The 21,834-nt window shown below is 44.7% G+C and overlaps 1 protein-coding gene across 1 annotated transcript in view; it reads right to left on the bottom strand.

Annotated features, from left to right (window-relative positions):
• LOC134660161 (cytoplasmic FMR1-interacting protein) overlaps positions 1–21,834 on the bottom strand; it is a 94,937-nt gene that overhangs the window by 24,888 nt on the left and 48,215 nt on the right. The window contains exons 8-20 of the mRNA XM_063515891.1: positions 19,026–19,111; positions 18,175–18,295; positions 16,508–16,699; positions 14,861–14,982; positions 13,858–13,950; positions 12,181–12,311; positions 11,314–11,484; positions 9,230–9,312; positions 7,888–8,030; positions 6,900–7,073; positions 5,195–5,333; positions 2,581–2,667; positions 983–1,524 (exon numbers count right to left, since the gene is read on the bottom strand). Coding sequence (XP_063371961.1) covers positions 983–1,524; positions 2,581–2,667; positions 5,195–5,333; positions 6,900–7,073; positions 7,888–8,030; positions 9,230–9,312; positions 11,314–11,484; positions 12,181–12,311; positions 13,858–13,950; positions 14,861–14,982; positions 16,508–16,699; positions 18,175–18,295; positions 19,026–19,111 — 2,084 coding nt within the window. The remainder of the gene's footprint in view (positions 1–982; positions 1,525–2,580; positions 2,668–5,194; positions 5,334–6,899; positions 7,074–7,887; positions 8,031–9,229; positions 9,313–11,313; positions 11,485–12,180; positions 12,312–13,857; positions 13,951–14,860; positions 14,983–16,507; positions 16,700–18,174; positions 18,296–19,025; positions 19,112–21,834) is intronic.

Raw genomic sequence — 21,834 nt, forward strand, 5'->3', positions numbered from 1 at the left:
TTGTAATTCGACATTTAGAGGCTTTATACATCTCTATGTTACTTTGATTTGATATTTACGGCTTAGTTGTATTTTATAATTATTGATGTGTTTTTTTTTTGCTGTATGTAAATTCCATATTGACGTGTAAATGTGCCCTTGTAGCCTATTTGCTGAATAAATGTTGATATTTGATATTTGATATTGATAACCAAGGGGTGAAAGGCACTCATTGCTGCCGAGATAGTTTGGTGCTCGAAGGCAGTGAGAGCGCCAATAGTCCGAGTCTGAAATGATGCCTTTCACACGAGTTAAACACTCTACTTTTCATTTCGAATACGAGGAAAGTAAGATGCATGTGATTTTAAAAAACATGACTGAGTATAAATTTTTATACTGTTTCTTGAGGGTACATTCAATTAACAATTTAGATAAAAGTATCGGGGAGTTAAATATCAGAATGGAAATTGTAAAACAAATGCATTTAAACCCAAATTTCAATTGATTATCGTAAAAAAATTAATAAAATCGTACTTGGAACCTAAAAGTCTAGTGCAGAAACGTATCATTTTCTGCACACCTTTTAGAACAACAATGACCCTCTTTCAGAGCATGAAAACTCTTGTATAAGTCAAGGCATCGGGTACACTCGGGTACTGACCTGTCAGTGGCCGCGTTGTAGCAGTAGTTGGGCAGTAGGTCGTAGTTGAGCTCCCAGAACACGTGGAGAGTGACCCGGCCGTAGGGGGCGAGGACCCCATGGTCACTCTTGCGGAAGACGCTCTGTATCATCAGATACAAGTCAAGGCATCGGGTACACTCGGTTACTGACCTGTCAGTGGCCGCGTTGTAACAGTAATTGGGCAGTAGGTCGTAGTTGAGCTCCCAGAACACGTGTAGAGTGACCCGGCCGTAGGGGGCGAGGACCCCGTGGTCACTCTCGCGGAAGACGCTCTGTATCATCAGATACAAGTCAAGGCATCGGGTACACTCGGTTACTGACCTGTCAGTGGCCGCGTTGTAGCAGTAATTGGGCAGTAGGTCGTAGTTGAGCTCCCAGAACACGTGTAGAGTGACCCGGCCGTAGGGGGCGAGGACCCCGTGGTCACTCTCGCGGAAGACGCTCTGTATCATCAGATACAAGTCAAGGCATCGGGTACACTCGGTTACTGACCTGTCAGTGGCCGCGTTGTAGCAGTAATTGGGCAGTAGGTCGTAGTTGAGCTCCCAGAACACGTGTAGAGTGACCCGGCCGTAGGGGGCGAGGACCCCGTGGTCACTCTCGCGGAAGACGCTCTGTATCATCAGATACAAGTCAAGGCATTGGGTACACTCGGTTACTGACCTGTCAGTGGCCGCGTTGTAGCAGTAATTGGGCAGTAGATCGTAGTTGAGCTCCCAGAACACGTGTAGAGTGACCCGGCCGTAGGGGGCGAGGACCCCGTGGTCACTCTCGCGCAGGATGCTCTCGAAGTCGTCCAGGGCCAGGTAGCGGCTGAGCAACTTGTGGCAGAGGCGGTTCACGGCTATGAGGCCCTCCAGTTCCTGATGAACCATGGCATTATTTATACCAAAGAGAATTTAGTATAGAGGCGTATTGTCAAAGTGAACTTTGTAGCCACAGTAAATTTACTGCCATCTTTCGACACATGATTAAAACTTTTACAATGCCATCTGACTTTGATCCTTATTCTTTCACTGATATTGGTTAAAGTTGTTAAATATCAAAAAGTGGTGGCATCTACACGAGTATAGGCCAAAGGTATGGCGCCATCTTTTTGAGCGATGGTGCCATACCTTTGACAAAAGAAAGCGCTGGTGGCCTAGCGGTAAGAGCGTGCGACTTGCAATCCAAAGGTCGCGGGTTCGCTCCCCGGCTCGTACCAATGAGTTTTTCGGAATTTATGTACGAAATATCATTTGATATTTACCAGTTGCTTTTCGGTGAAGGAAAACATCGTGAGGAAACCGGACTAATCCCAATACGGGCCTAGATTACCCTCTGGGTTGGAAGGTCAGATGGCAGTCGCTTTCGTAAAAACTAGTGCCCACGCCAATTACTGGGATTAGTTGCCAAGCGGACCCCAGGCTCCCATGAGCCGTGGCCAAATGCCGGGACAACGCGAGGAAGATGATGATGTGATAAATTGTTAAATATCAAACGGTGTCGCCAACGCATAGGTCAGTATAGGTCGGATAGTATAGGTCGAAGGTGTGGCGCCATCTATAGTTCGTTTTTTTAGCATTAGAAAGAACTTGAAAGAAGGTAAGCGATTTTGACATGTCTTTTAATTGAAAAACACTTTTTTAAAATCAATATCTATTACTTATGAAAGCAGAAGACTATAAAAGATCGTATTAGATTCATAATTGTTACATATTTACCGTAACTTATTTTTAAAATGTGTTTTTTCAATTAAAAGACACATCAAGATTGTTTACCTTATTTCTAATGCTAAAAAAAACGAACTATTAGAGCATAACTTTTTCTTGATTTCCGAGGCACGTTTTTTCCTTAGACTTTACTTATCTTATACAGAGTTATATATATATATATATATATTTGTTTTTTTTTAATAGTAGTAATATAAGTGAACTCACCACGACACCCGTGATGTCACCGGCTTCGAACTTGGCTACCGCCGCGTCTAGCGCCCGGTGCATGTCCGAGTTGATCCGCTGCGCCACCTGGTGACATAAACATGTTATAATTGAAATAAATTAAAAGTGGAACAATTTACTGTCTTGGGTACTCCGGTAGCCGTTTAAGAAGTGTAGCACTCTTACGGTAGATGTCGCTAGGAGCCTCCCTAGGGCTCATATATAGTGGTAATATTCGCTGAATTGGGTACGGTCTTGGTAGCTCAGATGGCAGAGCACTGTACTAGTGATCCAGTGGTCGTGGGTTCAAGTACACCCAAGACAGTAAATTTTTCCACTTTTAATTTATAGCATCGTTCGAAGCTTAATAGCATCGTTCGCAGGCGTTTCTGCTTAATACAAAATTAATTTAGGTTATAGTTGAGTCATAGACAAAGTAAGCATAGAATGCTCACTCCCATAAGTTTTGGTACCAAAACGCTTATTTTCGTAGTCGACATCTTGCATCGAGTAGAGGAATTATCAGTACTGCTACTTGATACTAGATGTCCCGAGTGTCGCGACTCACGAAAATTGTATTGAACAACTCTTAGGTTTCAATAGGAGTATTATTGCAATGTTTTGTCGCCAGAGTGCAGCACTAGCGACTTAAGTATACCATAGAGAGACTTATACACACTGTACCTTAAACTGTTTTTCGACAAGTTTTCACAGACAATCAAATATGACATTGATACATCAAGGCGGTTTGTTTACAAAGGGCCTACCGGGAAACGCGAAAATCGAAACTCGGCTCTGCCTCTTTATCGCTCGAATATGCAAGAGTGATAGAGAAGTTAGATAACAAAATTTCGACTCTCTCGTTTGCTGTAGACCCTTAGATTGTGACTTATTGTGGGAGTGGCGCCCCCTAAGCAGACTTTCGCGTAATATTCCCTATTGGCCTGTTTCTTTCTGATCCGTTAGGAAAGGCCAATGCCTATAGCAGTCACCCTATTAGGGCTGACTAAGTGTAAGGCCTGAGTGGACGCTCTTGTTGTGCGTGCAGCGGGGCGGGGCGTGCGGCGTGCATGTTAAACAAATGCGCACGTATAGGAGCGGCCTTAGTGCACGCTGCTCACATCACGCGTGAGCCCACAGCCACGCTGCACGCCCGGCCGAGCGAGCGTTCACTCAGGCCTTACACTAAGGCACAGAATAAATAATAGTACTAGGTACAGAAGACTCACTCTCTAACAAAACGCGTCTGTTACGATCAGCACAGATATGGCCGCTAGGTGGCGACAGCGCCACGCGCGGCTTATGGCTTTCCCCAAAATTGGGGCCGAACGGATGTACTTTTAGCTACCTGTAGCAAAGCGACGAAATCACGGAGTGAGACAAGCCTGACTAAGGTTAGAGAAGGATGGCGACATACCAAGGCGCTGAGCGCGACATGGCGGCCGAGCAGCGCGACGTGTCTCTGGCGCAGCAGCGAGGCGTAGCGGCCGGCCGCGGGGCCCGCCGGCGCGCCGCGCGCCATACACTCCGCGCGGTAACGCTTGTCCAGGAGCATGCTGACTAAGGTTAGAGCAGGATGGCGACATACCAAGGCGCTGAGCGCGACATGGCGGCCGAGCAGCGCGACGTGTCTCTGGCGCAGCAGCGAGGCGTAGCGGCCGGCCGCGGGGCCCGCCGGCGCGCCGCGCGCCATACACTCCGCGCGGTAACGCTTGTCCAGGAGCATGCTGACTAAGGTTAGAGCAGGATGGCGACATACCAAGGCGCTGAGCGCGACATGGCGGCCGAGCAGCGCGACGTGTCTCTGGCGCAGCAGCGAGGCGTAGCGGCCGGCCGCGGGGCCCGCCGGCGCGCCGCGCGCCATACACTCCGCGCGGTAACGCTTGTCCAGGAGCATGCTGACTAAGGTTAGAGCAGGATGGCGACATACCAAGGCGCTGAGCGCGACATGGCGGCCGAGCAGCGCGACGTGTCTCTGGCGCAGCAGCGAGGCGTAGCGGCCGGCCGCGGGGCCCGCCGGCGCGCCGCGCGCCATACACTCCGCGCGGTAACGCTTGTCCAGGAGCATGCTGACTAAGGTTAGAGCAGGATGGCGACATACCAAGGCGCTGAGCGCGACATGGCGGCCGAGCAGCGCGACGTGTCTCTGGCGCAGCAGCGAGGCGTAGCGGCCGGCCGCGGGGCCCGCCGGCGCGCCGCGCGCCATACACTCCGCGCGGTAACGCTTGTCCAGGAGCATGCTGACTAAAGTTAGAGCAGGATGGCGACATACCAAGGCGCTGAGCGCGACATGGCGGCCGAGCAGCGCGACGTGTCTCTGGCGCAGCAGCGAGGCGTAGCGGCCGGCCGCGGGGCCCGCCGGCGCGCCGCGCGCCATACACTCCGCGCGGTAACGCTTGTCCAGGAGCATGCTGACTAAGGTTAGAGCAGGATGGCGACATACCAAGGCGCTGAGCGCGACATGGCGGCCGAGCAGCGCGACGTGTCTCTGGCGCAGCAGCGAGGCGTAGCGGCCGGCCGCGGGGCCCGCCGGCGCGCCGCGCGCCATACACTCCGCGCGGTAACGCTTGTCCAGGAGCATGCTGACTAAGGTTAGAGCAGGATGGCGACATACCAAGGCGCTGAGCGCGACATGGCGGCCGAGCAGCGCGACGTGTCTCTGGCGCAGCAGCGAGGCGTAGCGGCCGGCCGCGGGGCCCGCCGGCGCGCCGCGCGCCATACACTCCGCGCGGTAACGCTTGTCCAGGAGCATGCTGCAATCAACGTTTCATTTATTTATTTAAACTTTGTAATCATTTCTGCCGAGGTAGTTTGATGCTCGAACGCAGTGAGAGCGCCAATAGTCCGAGGCTGAAATGGTACCTTTGACCCGAGTTAAACACTCTATTTTTCATTTCGAATACGAGGAAAGTAAAATGCATGTGTTTTTAAGTTTAGTATAAAATTCTACAGTAAATCTTGAGGGTACTTTCAATTAACAATTTAGTCAAAAGTATCGTTATTTATGGAATGGGGAGTTAAATATCAGAATGGAAACTGTATAACAAAGCCATTTAAACCTAAATTCCAGTTGCTTATCGTAAAACAATTCATAAAATCGTACTTGGAACGTAAAATGCTCTAGTGCAGAAACGTATCATTTTCTGCACACCTTTTAGAACAACAATGACCCTCTTTCAGAGCATGAGCAATGAAAATAAATAAGCCTTTTATTGCTGCTCTACAGTGATGACTTTATTAGGTATTTATTTTCCGACGATTGGGTTTTGTAACAACAGCTTGTCTTTCGACAAAGGCCTCCTCTAAACATTGCCATTTCTCCCTGTCTCTTGCAAATCTAATCCATCCCTGGCCGGCAATTTTTTTGATTTCATCTTCCCAGCGTTTCCATTGGCCACCCTGGTCGTTGGCCACCCTGGTTTCTTTCACAATACAGGGTGGCCAAATAAGAGGTATACACTTTATTTTTGAAATTTTATTCTATAAAACATAAAAAATATTAAGTATTCCTTGTTAAATATAATATGTAGGGTCAGCAATTACACATGGAAAATAATGTCAGACAAATGTCCACCTCTAGCAGCATGGCAGATGCGAACCCTTTTCATCGCGTTTTTCATCACTTTTTCACACATTTCTGGCGTTATCTTAGCGATAGTGTTTCGAATATTTTGTTTTAATTGCTGAAGGTTCGTTGGCCTATTAGCATCACTGACAATCCAACCTCTAGACTGAGCTTAGGCCAATTCTTTCATGAAACCGATGCTGCCAAAAATACGGGGGTGCGGGGGGACGAGGTGAGCGAATCCCGTGCCGTGATTGGCCCGTTCAAAGATACGGACCAATCACGGCACGCGATTGACTCGAAGATGGAGTAAAACTACCGTATATGTGGCAGAGGGGGTAGCGTTACTATGCTCAGTCTAGAGGATGTCTTGTCTGTGATTAGCATAGACACGTCCCTTTAGATAGCCCCACAGAAAAAAGTCAGGAGCTGTTAAATCAGGCATAAAGTAAGTATATATGTAGTCTGTGAATCAGGCGATCTTGGGGGCCAGTCAATGTCATCGTTTCTCGAAATTAATCGACCGGGAAACGTTATTTTTAATGTTTCTATTGTTTTTAATGATTAAAACACGTTGTTCCTTCGTAAAACGCTCCATAATAAATTTGCCGTATCTACACAAACTAATTTTCATGCAATAACTGTCATATTTACCGCCAAAATAAAATGGCGGCAAAAAGTTGGCCACCCTGTACATATACAGTGACAAAAGGCGGACTTAATGCCACACGGCGTTCTCTATCACCGGGGTTACCTGGCCGCGAGCTGCTTGTAGTGCGCGTACACCTGCTCGGACAACTTGTAGACGAACTGGTCGAAGCACAGGTTCACCTCGGCCTCCACTTCGTCGTATAAGAACTGCTTGCGGAACACGGTCAGCGCGTATTGGGCCGAGTCGTTGTACAGGTCTAGCGGGTAAAGCACGTATCTGTAGGGAAAGAAATTGGACAAGTTTTATTTATTTTACAAATTTAAATCAGGCAACAATTACAAATACCTTACAGATTAACATACATATGTATTTTATAAACTTAAAACTAAACACTAGTTATTTAGTCGACAAAACGGCGTGGCTCCGTTGCATCGGCTGCTCTTGTGTCAAATTCGGCAGTTTGCCGAGTTTTAGTTCAAGTGTAAGGGCAAAGTCGATATTTAGGTCGAACCATAATACTCTCATTCGATAGGTAATAACAACATTAGAACAATAAGGATAGACACTTAAGTAAGAGTGAGATAGCGCTTTACGAATAAAGAATACTCAATATGTCGCTGTTTCAATAACCAAATCCTTACACAAGTTTAGGCGTTAATACGATGGCGTTAGTGTACATTTCTTGTGTCACTTAACTGTGTACTCTTAACGGCCGGTTTGCAATCGTCACAAAACTGAAGGTCAATGTCAAATCCCATACATTTTGTCAGAAATGCGACGGTTAGACGTTACTAAAACACGACTTAAGTCGCGCTTTAAAGCACAAGTTAAAATGAAATTCCCCTAGTATGCTAATTTGTTTCTGTTTTTTATTTTCATTCATTCATAGATGGCCTTTTAAACACAAAACCAATTCTGAGTAGAATTTAATGGGTGTTTATTACCAATTATATCATTATATTTGACAGCAATGCGAGGTCAAAGGCCTTAATGCTGTGTGCGAAGCTGACGGCCGAGCCGCACGAGGCCTTAAAGCAAACGAGGACTCCGACTGAAAATGAACTATTTTTTTATTAGTTGCGGGACTCACTCCATCATGCCAGGCTCCTTGCTGCGCAGCACGTGGTCGGTCAGGATCCAGGGCATGGACATCTCGATGGGGAACTGGATGCGCTTCTCCATGGTGATCAGGTCGTTGCACTCCTCATTATGCTGGTGGCGCACCATGCATTTCTGGAAGGAACATGTTTAAACTCATTTATTTACATACCTAATTAAATACTACAGAGGTACTACAATACAAATGGGTAAATTAACAATTTCTTGTTGTTATTCTGTCCCATCAGCGAGGAGACAATAGTAGCATAGATTGTTAGAAGAACTGCTGTACCGTGTTCTACTAACATGCTCAGTAGATGTCCCATTATGGAAAGGGCTTATAACTACCATAAAATGCAAGTTTGGTTCATTTAAATACGAAAAACCTAGAATTTTAAGAGTGACTCAGGAGACCGTAACCGTAACTAAACTAAAATTTATAACTAGCTCCTAAACTATCAACTAACAAATGCAAAAACTGTTCACAAAATTCACCCCGCGCCCCTCCAGATGCAAAAGAGCCCATCACGCTCGCCGCGTTGCCATGTTGAACCGCGATGGACAACCTTTGCATAAATTAAATATGTTTAAATTGTTTGGGTCAATACAAACAAATGTTTTGCATAAGTTCAGATGTTTACAAATGTTTTGCTTAAGTTGATGTTTTTTTATTTCCCATATGATATTATCTATAACTCCTTCGCCGTCAGTCCCTTTTTTTAAATACCACGTCGGTGGCAAACAACCATACGGCCCGCCTGACGGTAAGCATTCACCGTAGCCTATGTGCGTAGCTAATGTGTGTGTAATTCCAGGGGTGTTACATGCGCGTTTCCGACCCTTTAAAAACCTGTACACTCCATTTTTGAAAAACCGCATACTGTGGCCCCAGAAAACTTCAGATCATTACACAGCCGGAGCGTCCGCGAGAGGAAATTCCTCTTAAACCGCACAGTACGCGACCATTTAGGTTCTAGGACTTCTAGGTGAGGATGAACACCTGCCGACGGCGAGCGGTGCGGTGATAGATATATCCCGGCCTCTGTAGTAATGTCACAGAATAAGTAATAGTATTATCATACAGAACGGCCACGCACCGCCCCGCCCCGACTCGCATTACCTCGCCCCGCGACATGAATCTGCCGGACTTCTGGCGTGCTCTCAGTACAGCGACTTACCCACGCATACACAATGACGCGTGTACAGACGTGCCGCGCACACATATAAACGCAAATGATTTTTGATGTATGGCGTGTCCGCCCTGTGGTAATGTTCTATGCCTGTAATGTTTATTAACAATGGTTATTTCAATAAATAAATGAAACAGCACTCACGTTGACTTTCCTTCCCATCGTCATTTCCAGATAGAACTCTCGGTACCACAGCTGGGACAGGTCGCAGCACTTCTGCAGGGAGTCTGTTGACGAAATGTCTGGATTAGTCGACATAAAAAAAAACAGCCAAGTGCGAGTCGGACTCGCGTTCCAAGGGTTCCGTACATTAAGTTGTAGTGTGCGCTATGCCTCACCCACACACAAGCATAGCCTTAACATATATAAGTGCATGTACGTGTTATTTAAGTCATTATACGTCTTTACTCGAACCTACTTGTTTCACTCAACGTCCCACATCACAAAGTCTGACTCACGCTTGACTGCACATTTCTAATAGGTTTTCCTGTCATCTATAGGTAAAGAACTATTTAGCGCATTTTTTATTTTCAAAATTTTAGAGTTTAGAGTTTCGGAGATAAAGAGGGGGCGGAATGGTCGGACAGATAGACAGACGCACGAGTGATTCTATAAGGGTTCCGTTTTTTTCCTTTTGAGGTACGGAACCCTCAAAATAGGTATATAAATTGTTTTAGCATTTTTGGAGTTTTTTTTTCAAACGGCGGACCAATTTATAATACAAGTTTAATGCAAAAAGCCCTTAGTGACTGACAGTAACTGACAGGTTCAACAGACAGTTCTGACAGTAGAAGCTCTGGCGGTGGAAAGCCTCAATCTGCACGAGGGTGGCAGCGTCCAGGTCTTTGCGGAGGGTTAGATCAGGCCTTCCAGCAGTTCCAGCAGTATATACACTCGCACCTGAAGTATACCTGACAGGTTCAGCAGACAGTTCCAGTAGAAGCTCTAGCGGTGGAGCCTCGATCTGGGCAATGGATCCAGGTCTTGAAGACCAGTTCCAGCGGCATGAACTGAAGTATACCTGACAGGTTCAGCAGACAGTTCCAGTAGAAGCTCTAGCGGAGGAGCCTAGATCTGTGCGATGGCTCCAAATCTTGAGGACCAGTTCCAGCGGCATGATCTGAAGTATACCTGACAGGTTCAGCAGACAGTTCCATAGTAGCTCTAGCGGTAGAGCCTCGACCTGGGCAATGGCTCCAGGTCTTGAAGACCAGTTCCAGCGGCATGAGCTGAAGTATACCTGACAGGTTCAGCAGACAGTTCCAGTAGAAGCTCTAGCGGTGGAGCCTAGATCTGTGCGATGGCTCCAAATCTTGAGGACCAGTTCCAGCGGCATGAGCTGAAGTATACCTGACAGGTTCAGCAGACAGTTCCAGTAGAAGCTGCAGCGGTGGAGCCTCGATCTGGGCAATGGCTCCAGGTCTTGAAGACCAGTTCCAGCGGCATGAGCTGAAGTATACCTGACAGGTTCAGCAGACAGTTCCAGTAGAAGCTCTAGCGGTGGAGCCTCGACCTGGGCAATGGCTCCAGGTCTTGAAGACCAGTTCCAGCGGCATGATCTGAAGTATACCTGACAGGTTCAGCAGACAGTTCCAGTAGAAGCTCTAGCGGTGGAGCCTCGACCTGGGCGATGGCTCCAGGTCTTGAAGACCAGTTCAACGGCATGAGCAGAAGTATACCTGACAGGTTCAGCAGACAGTTCCAGTAGAAGCTCTGGCGGTGGAGCCTCGACCTGGGCAATGGCTCCAGGTCTTGAAGACCAGTTCCAGCGGCATGAACAGAAGTATACCTGACAGGTTCAGCAGACAGTTCCAGTAGAAGCTCTAGCGGTGGAGCCTCGACCTGGGCAATGGCTCCAGGTCTTGAAGACCAGTTCAGCGGCATGAGCAGAAGTATACCTGACAGGTTCAGCAGACAGTTCCAGTAGAAGCTCTGGCGGTGGAGCCTCGACCTGGGCAATGGCTCCAGGTCTTGAAGACCAGTTCCAGCGGCATGAGCAGAAGTATACCTGACAGGTTCAGCAGGCAGTTCCAGTAGAAGCTCTAGCGGAGGAGCCTAGATCTGTGCGATGGCTCCAGGTCTTGAAGACCAGTTCCAGCGGCATGAACAGAAGTATACCTGACAGGTTCAGCAGACAGTTCCAGTAGAAGCTCTAGCGGTGGAGCCTCGACCTAGGCAATGGCTCCAGGTCTTGAAGACCAGTTCCAATGGCATGAACTGAAGTATACCTGACAGGTTCAGCAGACAGTTCCAGTAGAAGCTCTGGCGGTGGAAGGCCTCGATCTGCACGAGGGTGGCAGCGTCCAGGTCTTTGCGGAGGGTTCGTCTTCCGCCAGATTTGTCGGAGATCAGGGCTTCGAGCTGAGTGCGCACCATGTAGAGTTGGGTGGATGACGGGCCTGTCAGAAAGCAATATGAGATATAAAACATGTTCAAGTCACTAATTCTTTTAAGCGCCGACATATTATGGGGGGTATTACTGCAATGTTCTGCCGCCAGAGTGCAGCACTAGCGCCTTTCGTAAACCATAGAGTAACGTACACGAATGAAAAGTAAATAATATCTTCAAAACATATATTCCATTGTGGGTCTCCACAGAAACGAAATAGTACTGTATAATACGAGTATTATAGTAAGTATAGCAGGCCCAATAGGGAGTATTACTGCAATGTTTTGCCGCCAGAGTGCAGCACTAGTGACTTAAGTATACCATAGAGTAACTTATACATACTGTACCTTAAACTGTTTTTTGACAAGTTTTCACAGATAAGATAATAAAATATTGACATTGTTGCATCAAGGCGGTTTGTTTACAAAGGGAAATTTAGTTCTCTTTATCGCTCGAACATGCAAGAGTGGAAGAGAGGTTAGATAACGAAATTTCTATTTTCTTCTTTCGCGTAATTTTTCTTTATTGAGACAAAGTGAATGAAAAGTATCGGTTATCTTCGAAATATAGGTAAATTTTGGAAACATTATTCCATTGCAGGTCTCCACAGAAACTAAATAGTACTGTATATTTACGAGTATTATAATAAGTATAGCAGGTCTCTCTCTGACACTATTCTACTGAAAGAGAGGTTACGATATCTTACCAACGTTCCTCCGGGGCACTTTGATGGTGAAGCCAGCTTCGGAGTCCTTCTTCCCTCTCAGCGCCGGGTCCTGTTGGGGCTCACAACCGCGGGCCCAGTCCCCGCAGGTCTCTCGTACCGACACAATTATACTGAAAGAGAGATCAAGCTAAAACGGTTATCTATGGTTTGTCAATAGGGATGAACACATGTTGAATTTTATAACAAAATCTAGTAAAATAGATAGCAAACGAGCAATTTATCACAATAATGTGGATATTAAAATAAAATATTGAAAAATTACAAAATTGCAGGACCTGAAAGTTTCAAAATTTAAGTTTTTTTTTAACTTCCAAATACGATAAAAGTAAGGGTACCATTCGATTCCTTACATTTCATCCAAAAAAATATTGTATAGCAACTATATACATAAACGCAATATTTCACCGACAAAAACGCAATTTTCTTGTTTTGTCCATACGTTACTACAAGATGGGCGATGACGTCACGGCCTCTGGCCGTTTTGTACAGGGCGTTTCGCGAGTGAAGTGCGACTGTCGGACTTAGACTACAATTTCTGACTTTTCTGTTACTTTAATGCAATGGGTCCCATATAGACATTTGATCCTAAAAACAAACCCGATCGATTGATACCATAAAAAAATAGTCATGTAGCCTATTCTAATGTGTATATGTTGTGTTTATGTGTAATTCTTGTATGTTTATTGTTGTATATAGCTATGTGTGTAAATCACATGAAATAAATCATTTTGAATTTGAATTTATGCTTACTAATTCTACTTTTGTGATCATCGGAGTCATCAAAAATAGACAATGGAGTATGGAGTAATGTCACAACGTATTTTACTTTACATCGTAAGGAATAATCATATTGCGCGCCGCCTTAGTACCTACGATTACATCACACAACTCAAAAACTACTGAATGGATTTTCATGCGGTTTTCACCTATCAATGGAGTGATTTGGAAGGTTTAGGTGCATAATTTGTTAAGGTTTTGTGTAACCCGTGCGATGCCGGGGCGAGTCTTAAATAATCCTTATAGGTACTTAGACGCACAAACAACAAAAATCGTCAGTTTTGCCGTATTTTCGAGCATTAGGTCAATAAGATTAGATGTAAACGTAAGTACATAGTGGAAGAAAGGATTGCGTATCTTAAAAACTTAAGTCCTTTTTTTTTGTCAGAAAGTTGGGTACAGAGTCAACTGTATCATTTGATGATGGCCTAAAAATGCCTGGAAAAATATAAAATCTCAAAAATTAGCGTTTTCCCAGAGATAAGACCTAGCTAGATCGATTTTTCGCCCCCGAAACCCCCCTTGTACCAAATTTCATCGAAATCGTTAGTTCCGTTTCCGAGATCCGCGAAATATATATATATAAATATATAAATAAATAAATAAATTAATTAATTAATATCTGTTTGACGTAACTGGTGACCGAAGAGCTGGCGGCTACCTCGCACAACGTATCAGCATTGCGATACAGCGAGGAAATGTCGCCAGCATCCTTGGTACAATGCCTCAAGGGCCTATTTTAGATTTAAGCTAGTTTTTAATTTCTTTTAGTAATACACTGTATATATCTTGTTTGTAAATAAATGATTATTAAATTAATATGCAAGAATTGCTCGTTTAAAGGTATTAGATAGATATAAGTTAATTTAAATCCGCTACCTCCGAATAAGGTCCTTCTTATTTTTGATGGCCTTCCTGAGAGGTTCACGTAGAACCAGTTGCACGAAGTCTTGAAGCTCAGCATATATCGACCTGCAACAACATCATCACTAGATAGTATAAAACAAAGTCGCTTCCCGCTGTCTGTCTGTATGTATGCTTAGATCTTTAAAACTACGCAACGGATTTTGATGCGGTTTTTTTAATAGATAGAATGATTCAAGAGGAAGGTTTATGTATAATTTGTTAACCCGTGCGAAGCCGGGGCGGGTCGCTAGTTACATATAAGTTAGAGTTTTCAATATCAATTCAGTACAACCGGTCACTGTTCTTACAAAGGTATCCCCAAAGCACACTTTGGAATGGACTATCGGCTACCCCATTAGGTGGGTCAATCAACTATTTCTTGTCGTTATTCTGTCCCATCAGCGAGGAGACAATAGTAGCATAGATTGTTAGAAGAACTGCTGTACCATGTTCTACTAACATGCTCAGTAGATGTCCCATTATGGAAAGGTCTTATAACCACCATAAAATGCAAGTTTGGTTAATTTAAACACGACAAACCTAGAATTTTAAGAGTGACTCAGGAGACCGTAACCATAGCAACGTGTGACAAGAAAAAGTTGATTATCCCAGGTATATCACTCACCGCCTGGTCGCATCAGCGAACACAGTCTCCAATGTCTCCATCCTCGCCATGAGCACCTGCACGCCCTTGATCATGGCGAACTTCACTGCGGACCCCACTATAATCATCATCACTCACCGCCTGGCCGCATCAGCGAACACAGTCTCCATCCTCGCCATGAGCACCTGCAGACCCTTGATCATGGCGATCACTTCGATCATGGCGAACTTCTCTGAGTACCCCACTATAATCATCATCACTCACCGCCTGGCCGCATCAGCGAACTCAGTCTCCATCCTCGCAATGAGCACCTGCAGGCCCTTGATCATGGCGAACTTCACTGCGGACCCCACTATAATCATCATCACTCACCGCCTGGCCGCATCAGCGAACACAGTCTCCATCCTCGCCATGAGCACCTGCAGACCCTTGATCATGGCGATCACTTCGATCATGGCGAACTTCTCTTCTGAGGTGTAGTTGTACCGGGTCGCCTGTGGACAGACCATCAAATGTTAGTAGGGTTCGTCTAACTATGTTAACTCCACTACGTAAAGGTTGTCTGGAAGAAATCGCTCTTTAGCGATAAGACCGCCTGTTCTTACCTCTGCCTTCATGTATTATGTGTGTCTCTCTGTAAATGTTTTATTGAGGTTGTGCAATAAAGAGGAGTTGTATTGTATTGTAAGTTGTACCGATTTGGACAGCTACATAATGTCAAAGAGAATAGAGTGAATAGAAAGTTATTTTCATGGTAAATTATCTACATAATTTATTTAAAAAATATGGCAGTAAATGTACTGGGGCTACCCCCAGTACATTTACTGCCATATTTTTTACAAAAAATTTAAACTTAGGACGCCATTTGACTTTGCCCCTTATTCTTTCACTGAATGTGTTAATTTCTTAAATATTGAAATTAACGTCATCTACCCGAGTGTAGCCCAAAGGTTATGGCGCCATCGCTCAGAAAGATTGCACCTAGGGTTTGCAATCCGGATCCGGAATGTATGAAATTATCCGGATCTGGATCCGGATCCGCGGATCTTCCCATACATTTCGGATCCGTCGTGCAAACCCTAATTGCACCATACCTTTGGCCTAGGCCTTGTTTACGGCGTCGGAAGCAGCCTCTGTGTGTAGTATCCGGTAAACACGTGTCTAGCAACTCACCCGTTCGTACTCCTCAGCATCAGGCGGGCAGCACGGGTTACTGGCGTGGTCAGTAGGATGAAGGAGCTTCCACGAGCATAATTCTGTGAGCACTGAACACTAAGACGAGAGGAGTTGCAAGCTTGCAGGCAGAGCTCCGTTACAGCCTTGTTTATAACATCAGACCCGGCCTCTGTATGTAGTGTCCGGTAAACACGTGTCTAGCAACTCACCCGTTCGTACTCCTCAGCATCAGGCGGGCAGCGCGGGTTACTGGCGTGGTCGGTGGGATGAAGGAGCTTCCACGAGCATAATTCAGTGAGCACTGAACACTAAGACGAGAGGAGTTGCAAGCTTGCAGGCAGAGCTCAGTTACAGCCTTGTTTATAGCATCAGACCCGGCCTCTGGTGTAGTATCAGGTAAACACGTGTCTAGCAACTCACCCGTTCGTACTCCTCAGCATCAGGCGGGCAGCGCGGGTTACTGGCATGGTCAGTAGGATGAAGGAGCTTCCACGAGCATAATTCTGTGAGCACTGAACACTAACACGAGAGGAGTTGCAAGCTTGCAGGCAGAGCTCAGTTACAGCCTTGTTTATAGCATCAGACCCGGCCTCTGGTGTAGTATCAGGTAAACACGTGTCTAGCAACTCACCCGTTCGTACTCCTCAGCATCAGGCGGGCAGCGCGGGTTACTGGCGTGGTCGGTGGGATGAAGGAGCTTCCACGAGCATAATTCTGTGAGCACTGAACACTAAGACGAGAGGAGTTGCAAGCTTGCAGGCAGAGCTCCGTTACAGCCTTGTTTATAGCATCAGACCCGGCCTCTGTATGTAGTGTCCGGTAAACACGTGTCTAGCAACTCACCCGTTCGTACTCCTCAGCATCAGGCGGGCAGCGCGGGTTACTGGCGTGATCAGTAGGATGAAGGAGCTTCCACGAGCATAATTCTGTGAGCACTGAACACCAGGATGAGAGGAGTTGCAGTCCGCGCAGGCAGAGCTCCGTTACAGTCTTGTTTTCGGCGTCGGAGCCCGCCTCCTTGAACGTTGTTGTCACCTGAGGAAGCGTTTACAATTTTTGAGGGTATGATGATGATACTTCCGACCGATTTCGGCCATGGCGACCACTACGACTCCTAGTTTGCTCGGCGCTCGTAGATGGCTGACGTAGCCGATCTTCGAGGTGAACCCCCGCGCACATTGAGGGCACGTGAGGACACCAGCCACGTAGTGGTAGTGAATGGGAGCATTTCTGTCATGGAGTAGACCTACGGATGTGCAAGTTGCAAGTTCCATAAAATTCTATAAATTCTTGGAAATTTCATGAAACTTTCACTAGGAAATATGGGAAATTTAAATTTAAAATTGGAAAGTTTCAATTCTCATGCAAAAATGTAAGAAATTTTCCGAATTTTTCCTACGTTAAATTTCCGAAACATTTCGCAATTTTGGAAAGTTTCTTTAGGCACATCAGTAAGTACACCAGAGTAAATATTACCTAAGAGGTATTTTTCTGTCATGGATATCCAATGTAAACTGACTACCTCATGGTTATTGGTCTATTCATACGCCTTCGTCTCTTCCTTTCATCAAGGAAAAAAGTTAACTACAATTATTTGAAGAGTAAAATGTCAAAATAAGTAAATAAATAAATACTATAGGACATTCTTACACAGATTGACTAAGTCCGACAGAAAGCTCAAGAAGGCTTGTGATGTGGGTTGTGAGTACCCACAACCAAGCCAACTTGGTAATTATGCATTTCTGGTGGTTCAAAGTAAAATATAGGTAGTTCAACGGACCTTTTTAGGGTTCCGTAGCCAAATGGCAAAAAACGGAACCCTTATAGATTCGTCATGTCTGTCTGTCTGTCTGTCCGTCTGTCCGTCTGTCTGTCCGTCCGTATGTCACAGCCACTTTTCTCCGAAACTATAAGAACTATACTGTTGAAACTTGGTAAGTAGATGTATTCTGTGAACCGCATTAAGATTTTCACACAAAAATAGAAAAAAAAACAATAAATTTTTGGGGTTCCCCATACTTAGAACTGAAACTCAAATTTTTTTTTTTCATCAAACCCATACGTGTGGGGTATCTATGGATAGGTCTTCAAAAATGATATTGAGGTTTCTAATATCATTTTTTTCTAAACTGAATAGTTTGCGCGAGAGACACTTCTCACACTTCCAAAGTGGTAAAATGTGTGTCCCCCCCCCCCCTGTAACTTCTAAAATAAGAGAATGATAAAACTAAAAAAAATATATGATGTACATTACCATGTAAACTTCCACCGAAAATTGGTTTGAACGAGATCTAGTAAGTAGTTTTTTTTTTATACGTCATAAATCGCCTAAATACGGAACCCTTCATGGGCGAGTCCGACTCGCACTTGGCCGCTTTTTTAAATCACAACACAGCTGTCAACAATTTTACAAGAAATCTTAAGGCCTTTCTCGAGGGACTTTATCAATTCAAACCCTAACTTTCGCTCGATGGAAAAAATCACGAACATAGGTCTAAAACGTAACTTACTTCGTTGCTGTAGCGGGCCAGCTCGGAGATGTAGTTCTGGTGTTCCTCCCGGATCTGGGGAAGGTGGACCATTAGGTCAGCTTGTGGCGACGGCGGGTTGGGGCTCGACGATAGCGGCCACCTGACAAACACATGTTTAGCTTAAAACTGTCCCGCTCGCTCATCATTCCGTGCCATACCTATTGTTTCATTACTTTAGGTATACATTTTGTTTACCTAATAGGGATGATGACACATGTTGAATTGTATAACTAAATCTAGTAAAATAGATAGCAAACGAGCAACTTATCACAATAATGTGGATATTAAAATAAAATATTGAAAAATTACAAAAATACAGGACCTGACAGTTTCAAAATTTAAGTTTTTTTTTTAACTTCCAAAAACGATAAAAGTAAGGGTACCATTCGATTCCTTACATTTCATCCAAAAAAATATTGTATAGCAACTATAGCTGGTCAACCAAATCTTGTCAGTAAAAAAGGCGCGAAATTCAAATTTTGTAATTTTCAAATTTGCCGCCTTTTTCTACTGTCAAGATCTGGTCGACCAAGTATATATACATAAACGCAATATTTCACCGACAAAAACGCAATTTTCTTGTTTTGTCCATATGTTGCCCATACTACAAGATGGGCTCCCAGAGACCTTGACGTCACGTTCCCTTGCCGTTTTGTATAGGGAGTTTCGCGAGTGAAGTGCGACTGTCGGCCTTTGACTACAATTTCTGACTTTTGTGTTACTTTAATGCAGTGGGTCCCATATAGATATTTGATCCTAAAAACAAATCCGATCGATTGATACCATAAATGAAAATTAGTCATGTAGCCTATTACTTTTAGGTTACTTACTTGCTCGGGTCGTAGTGCTTAGAACGCTTGATGTAGTTAAACGGCGCGATTTGCATATCGCCGAATAGAGGAACCACCTCCAAGTTCTGTACAAACAAAAATATTAACAAGTTACAAGTACATAATGGTTCATGTCGAGATCCCACGCCGCACCAAGGTGCGGGACTTGGGTGACGTCATTGCCAAGCTTCAGTGGAGTTGGGCGGGACATGTTGCTAGGCAGAGTGATGGCAGGTGGATCAAAATGTTGACGGAGTGGTGGCCGCGTACGGGCGATTGTGCACTACAATGAATTTTACTGTTCGGCAGTCCGAGTTTTTACGGTCCGATATGGCACGCCATTAAATGTATATAGTAGCTTGTGCACTAGACGTAATTTTACCTTCCGACATTTTACTTTTCCCCATTCCGGACAGTTTTTTTCCGGTCCGAGATGACAGCTATGAAAAACGTGTTTATATGCTTGTGCACTGCGTCTGGAATTAGTATTATTCATGCTTTGGCCGCTTGGTTATCTCTCTTTTAGTAAAAAGACGGACAGGTGCACAAGCCAATCATCCGTTTTTTTCATGCCACTACGCCGCACCTGCGAGTAAAAAGACGGACAAGTGCACAAGCCAATCATCCTTTTTTTCATGCCATATCGGACCATGAAAACTCAGACTGCCGGACAGTAAAATTCATTGTAGTGCACAATCGCCCTACGGATGAAAGAAGCGCCTGGCGTCCGTTGGCTCGTTGGGTGGATGACGTTCGAAGTATCGCGGGGCACTTTTGGATGAGACTAGCACAGGACCGGGACAAGTGGCGTACAAGAAGAGAGGCCTATGCTGAGCAGTGGGCGACCGAAGGCTAAAATGATGATGATGATGAATGGTTTTACATCGTATTTTTTAGGAAACGTTCGTATTTGTCATGCTACTTCAGTCAACCGCAGTACTTTTTGCACCGAGACTGACTGAAATAGCAAGACATCGTTCGTACGTTTCCGTGAAAATACGATGGGAAATAATTACTTACGCCCTACATCTGTACCAATTATGATAAATTAATGTTTCCATTGCAAAAGGGTACTTGGGTCAAACACAAATCGTTACGTCACATGTCTATGTTCCGTATAAACTCCATATAGACCTAGGAACAGGAGCAGATTTCCACGACCAATAGCATCAAAACATAGTGGGTACGGATGATATATAGTGAACTCTCATGGACGTCAGCTGCCGCTCTGTATGAGGGTTGAGAGTCACCGACCCCGGATGCGATGACACATGAAATTTTCGGTCTAATTGTCTTGACAGTTCCAAAAAAAAAGCTGTTTTGACTGGTCAGTCAAACACCCTATTGTAAAGTTGTAAACAGTTTTAAATATTAATTTTAATTTTTAACAAGCAGAAATGTCTGTCTATTAATAGCATCGTTAGCAGACGTTTCTGCTTGTTAAAAATTAAAATTAGTATGGGTAACTGGTGAACTTCCAATATGACTTGGAACTCCGGTAACCGTTTAAGATGTATAACGCTCTTACGGTAGATCTCGCTCGGGTCCCCTTGACCCGTATGGTGGAAAGATTTGCTGGCTATGGATGAGGTCTTGATGGCACAGATGGCATACCGCTGGAGTATCGATCCAGAGGCCGTGAGTTCAAGACACCCAAGACAGTGATATTTCCACTTTTAAATGTATTCTAAGTTTTAAATATGTACCTTGAAGATCCGGTCGATCCGGTCCAACCGGATCTTTGAAATATTTACCTTGAAGATCCGGTCGATCCGGGCGAGCCGGATCTTTTAAAAATGTAAGTACCTTGTGGATCCGGCCGATCCGGACGAGCCGGATAGGGCTTCCATTCCGTAATTACGTAATTACGTAATAACGTAATCCCGGATAGCTATTGATCTTTTAATAATTACGTAACTAAAAAGAACAATTCCGTAATTACGGAACTATGAAAAATAAAAAAAATCGCACACTCACAGATTTTAGTGTCAAGCGAATATAGCTCTTATCATATGTATTATAATACCCTATAAATATTAATATCATTTAAAAGCAAAATTAATAAGCTTTAAACATGAATAAAGCATTTTCGGAAAAATAATAATAATCACGAAATTATCGCGTTCTGAAAGAACACCTAGAATGTATACGCGTTGTATAGGGTCGCTAGTTGCGTTACCTTGGAGAGGTATAAAAGGGGGGGTAAAAGTGTGATATGGGTCATTCGGTATCCAGAGTTCACAGAGGTCATCCCGGAACAGCTGGAGAAAGAAAACACCCCAAGAAAATGGATACCACGGAAGCAGTAGCAACTCAAGTAATAGCCCTGGTGGATTTAGGAATGACGCAGTCTGTGGTTCCTCGGCAGCTCAACATAAGCCGTTTCCGAGTTCTACGAGCAGTTTATCGATTCCAGAGGACTGGAAACTTCACCAGGAAGCATGGATCCGGAGGACAACGCTACACTTCCGAGAGATACGATCGCTTTATTGTGTCAACGTCTTTGCGGGACCGTTTCTCCAACGCTGTCCAGCTGCAGCAGGAGCTACGAGCTCCTTATCGGATAAATCGTTGAACGCGTTGTCATTTATGCGGTCATATTTTCAAAATAAAAAATACAAAAAATGATCATGGTGTGTGTCCCATTCTGTTATTCTGTTCTAATTAAAGATCCCCAATAATTGTACTGTCGTTTTATTTTAGAACACTCAATTACGGAATTACGTAATTACGTAATTATTTTTTTAAATTTCGTAACTAATTACGTAATTAACATTTCCGTAATTTTGGAAGCCCTAGAGCCGGATCT

The sequence above is a fragment of the Cydia amplana genome, chromosome 26 (assembly GCF_948474715.1).
Source record: "Cydia amplana chromosome 26, ilCydAmpl1.1, whole genome shotgun sequence".
In the NCBI taxonomy this organism is placed as follows: Eukaryota; Metazoa; Arthropoda; class Insecta; order Lepidoptera; family Tortricidae; genus Cydia; species Cydia amplana.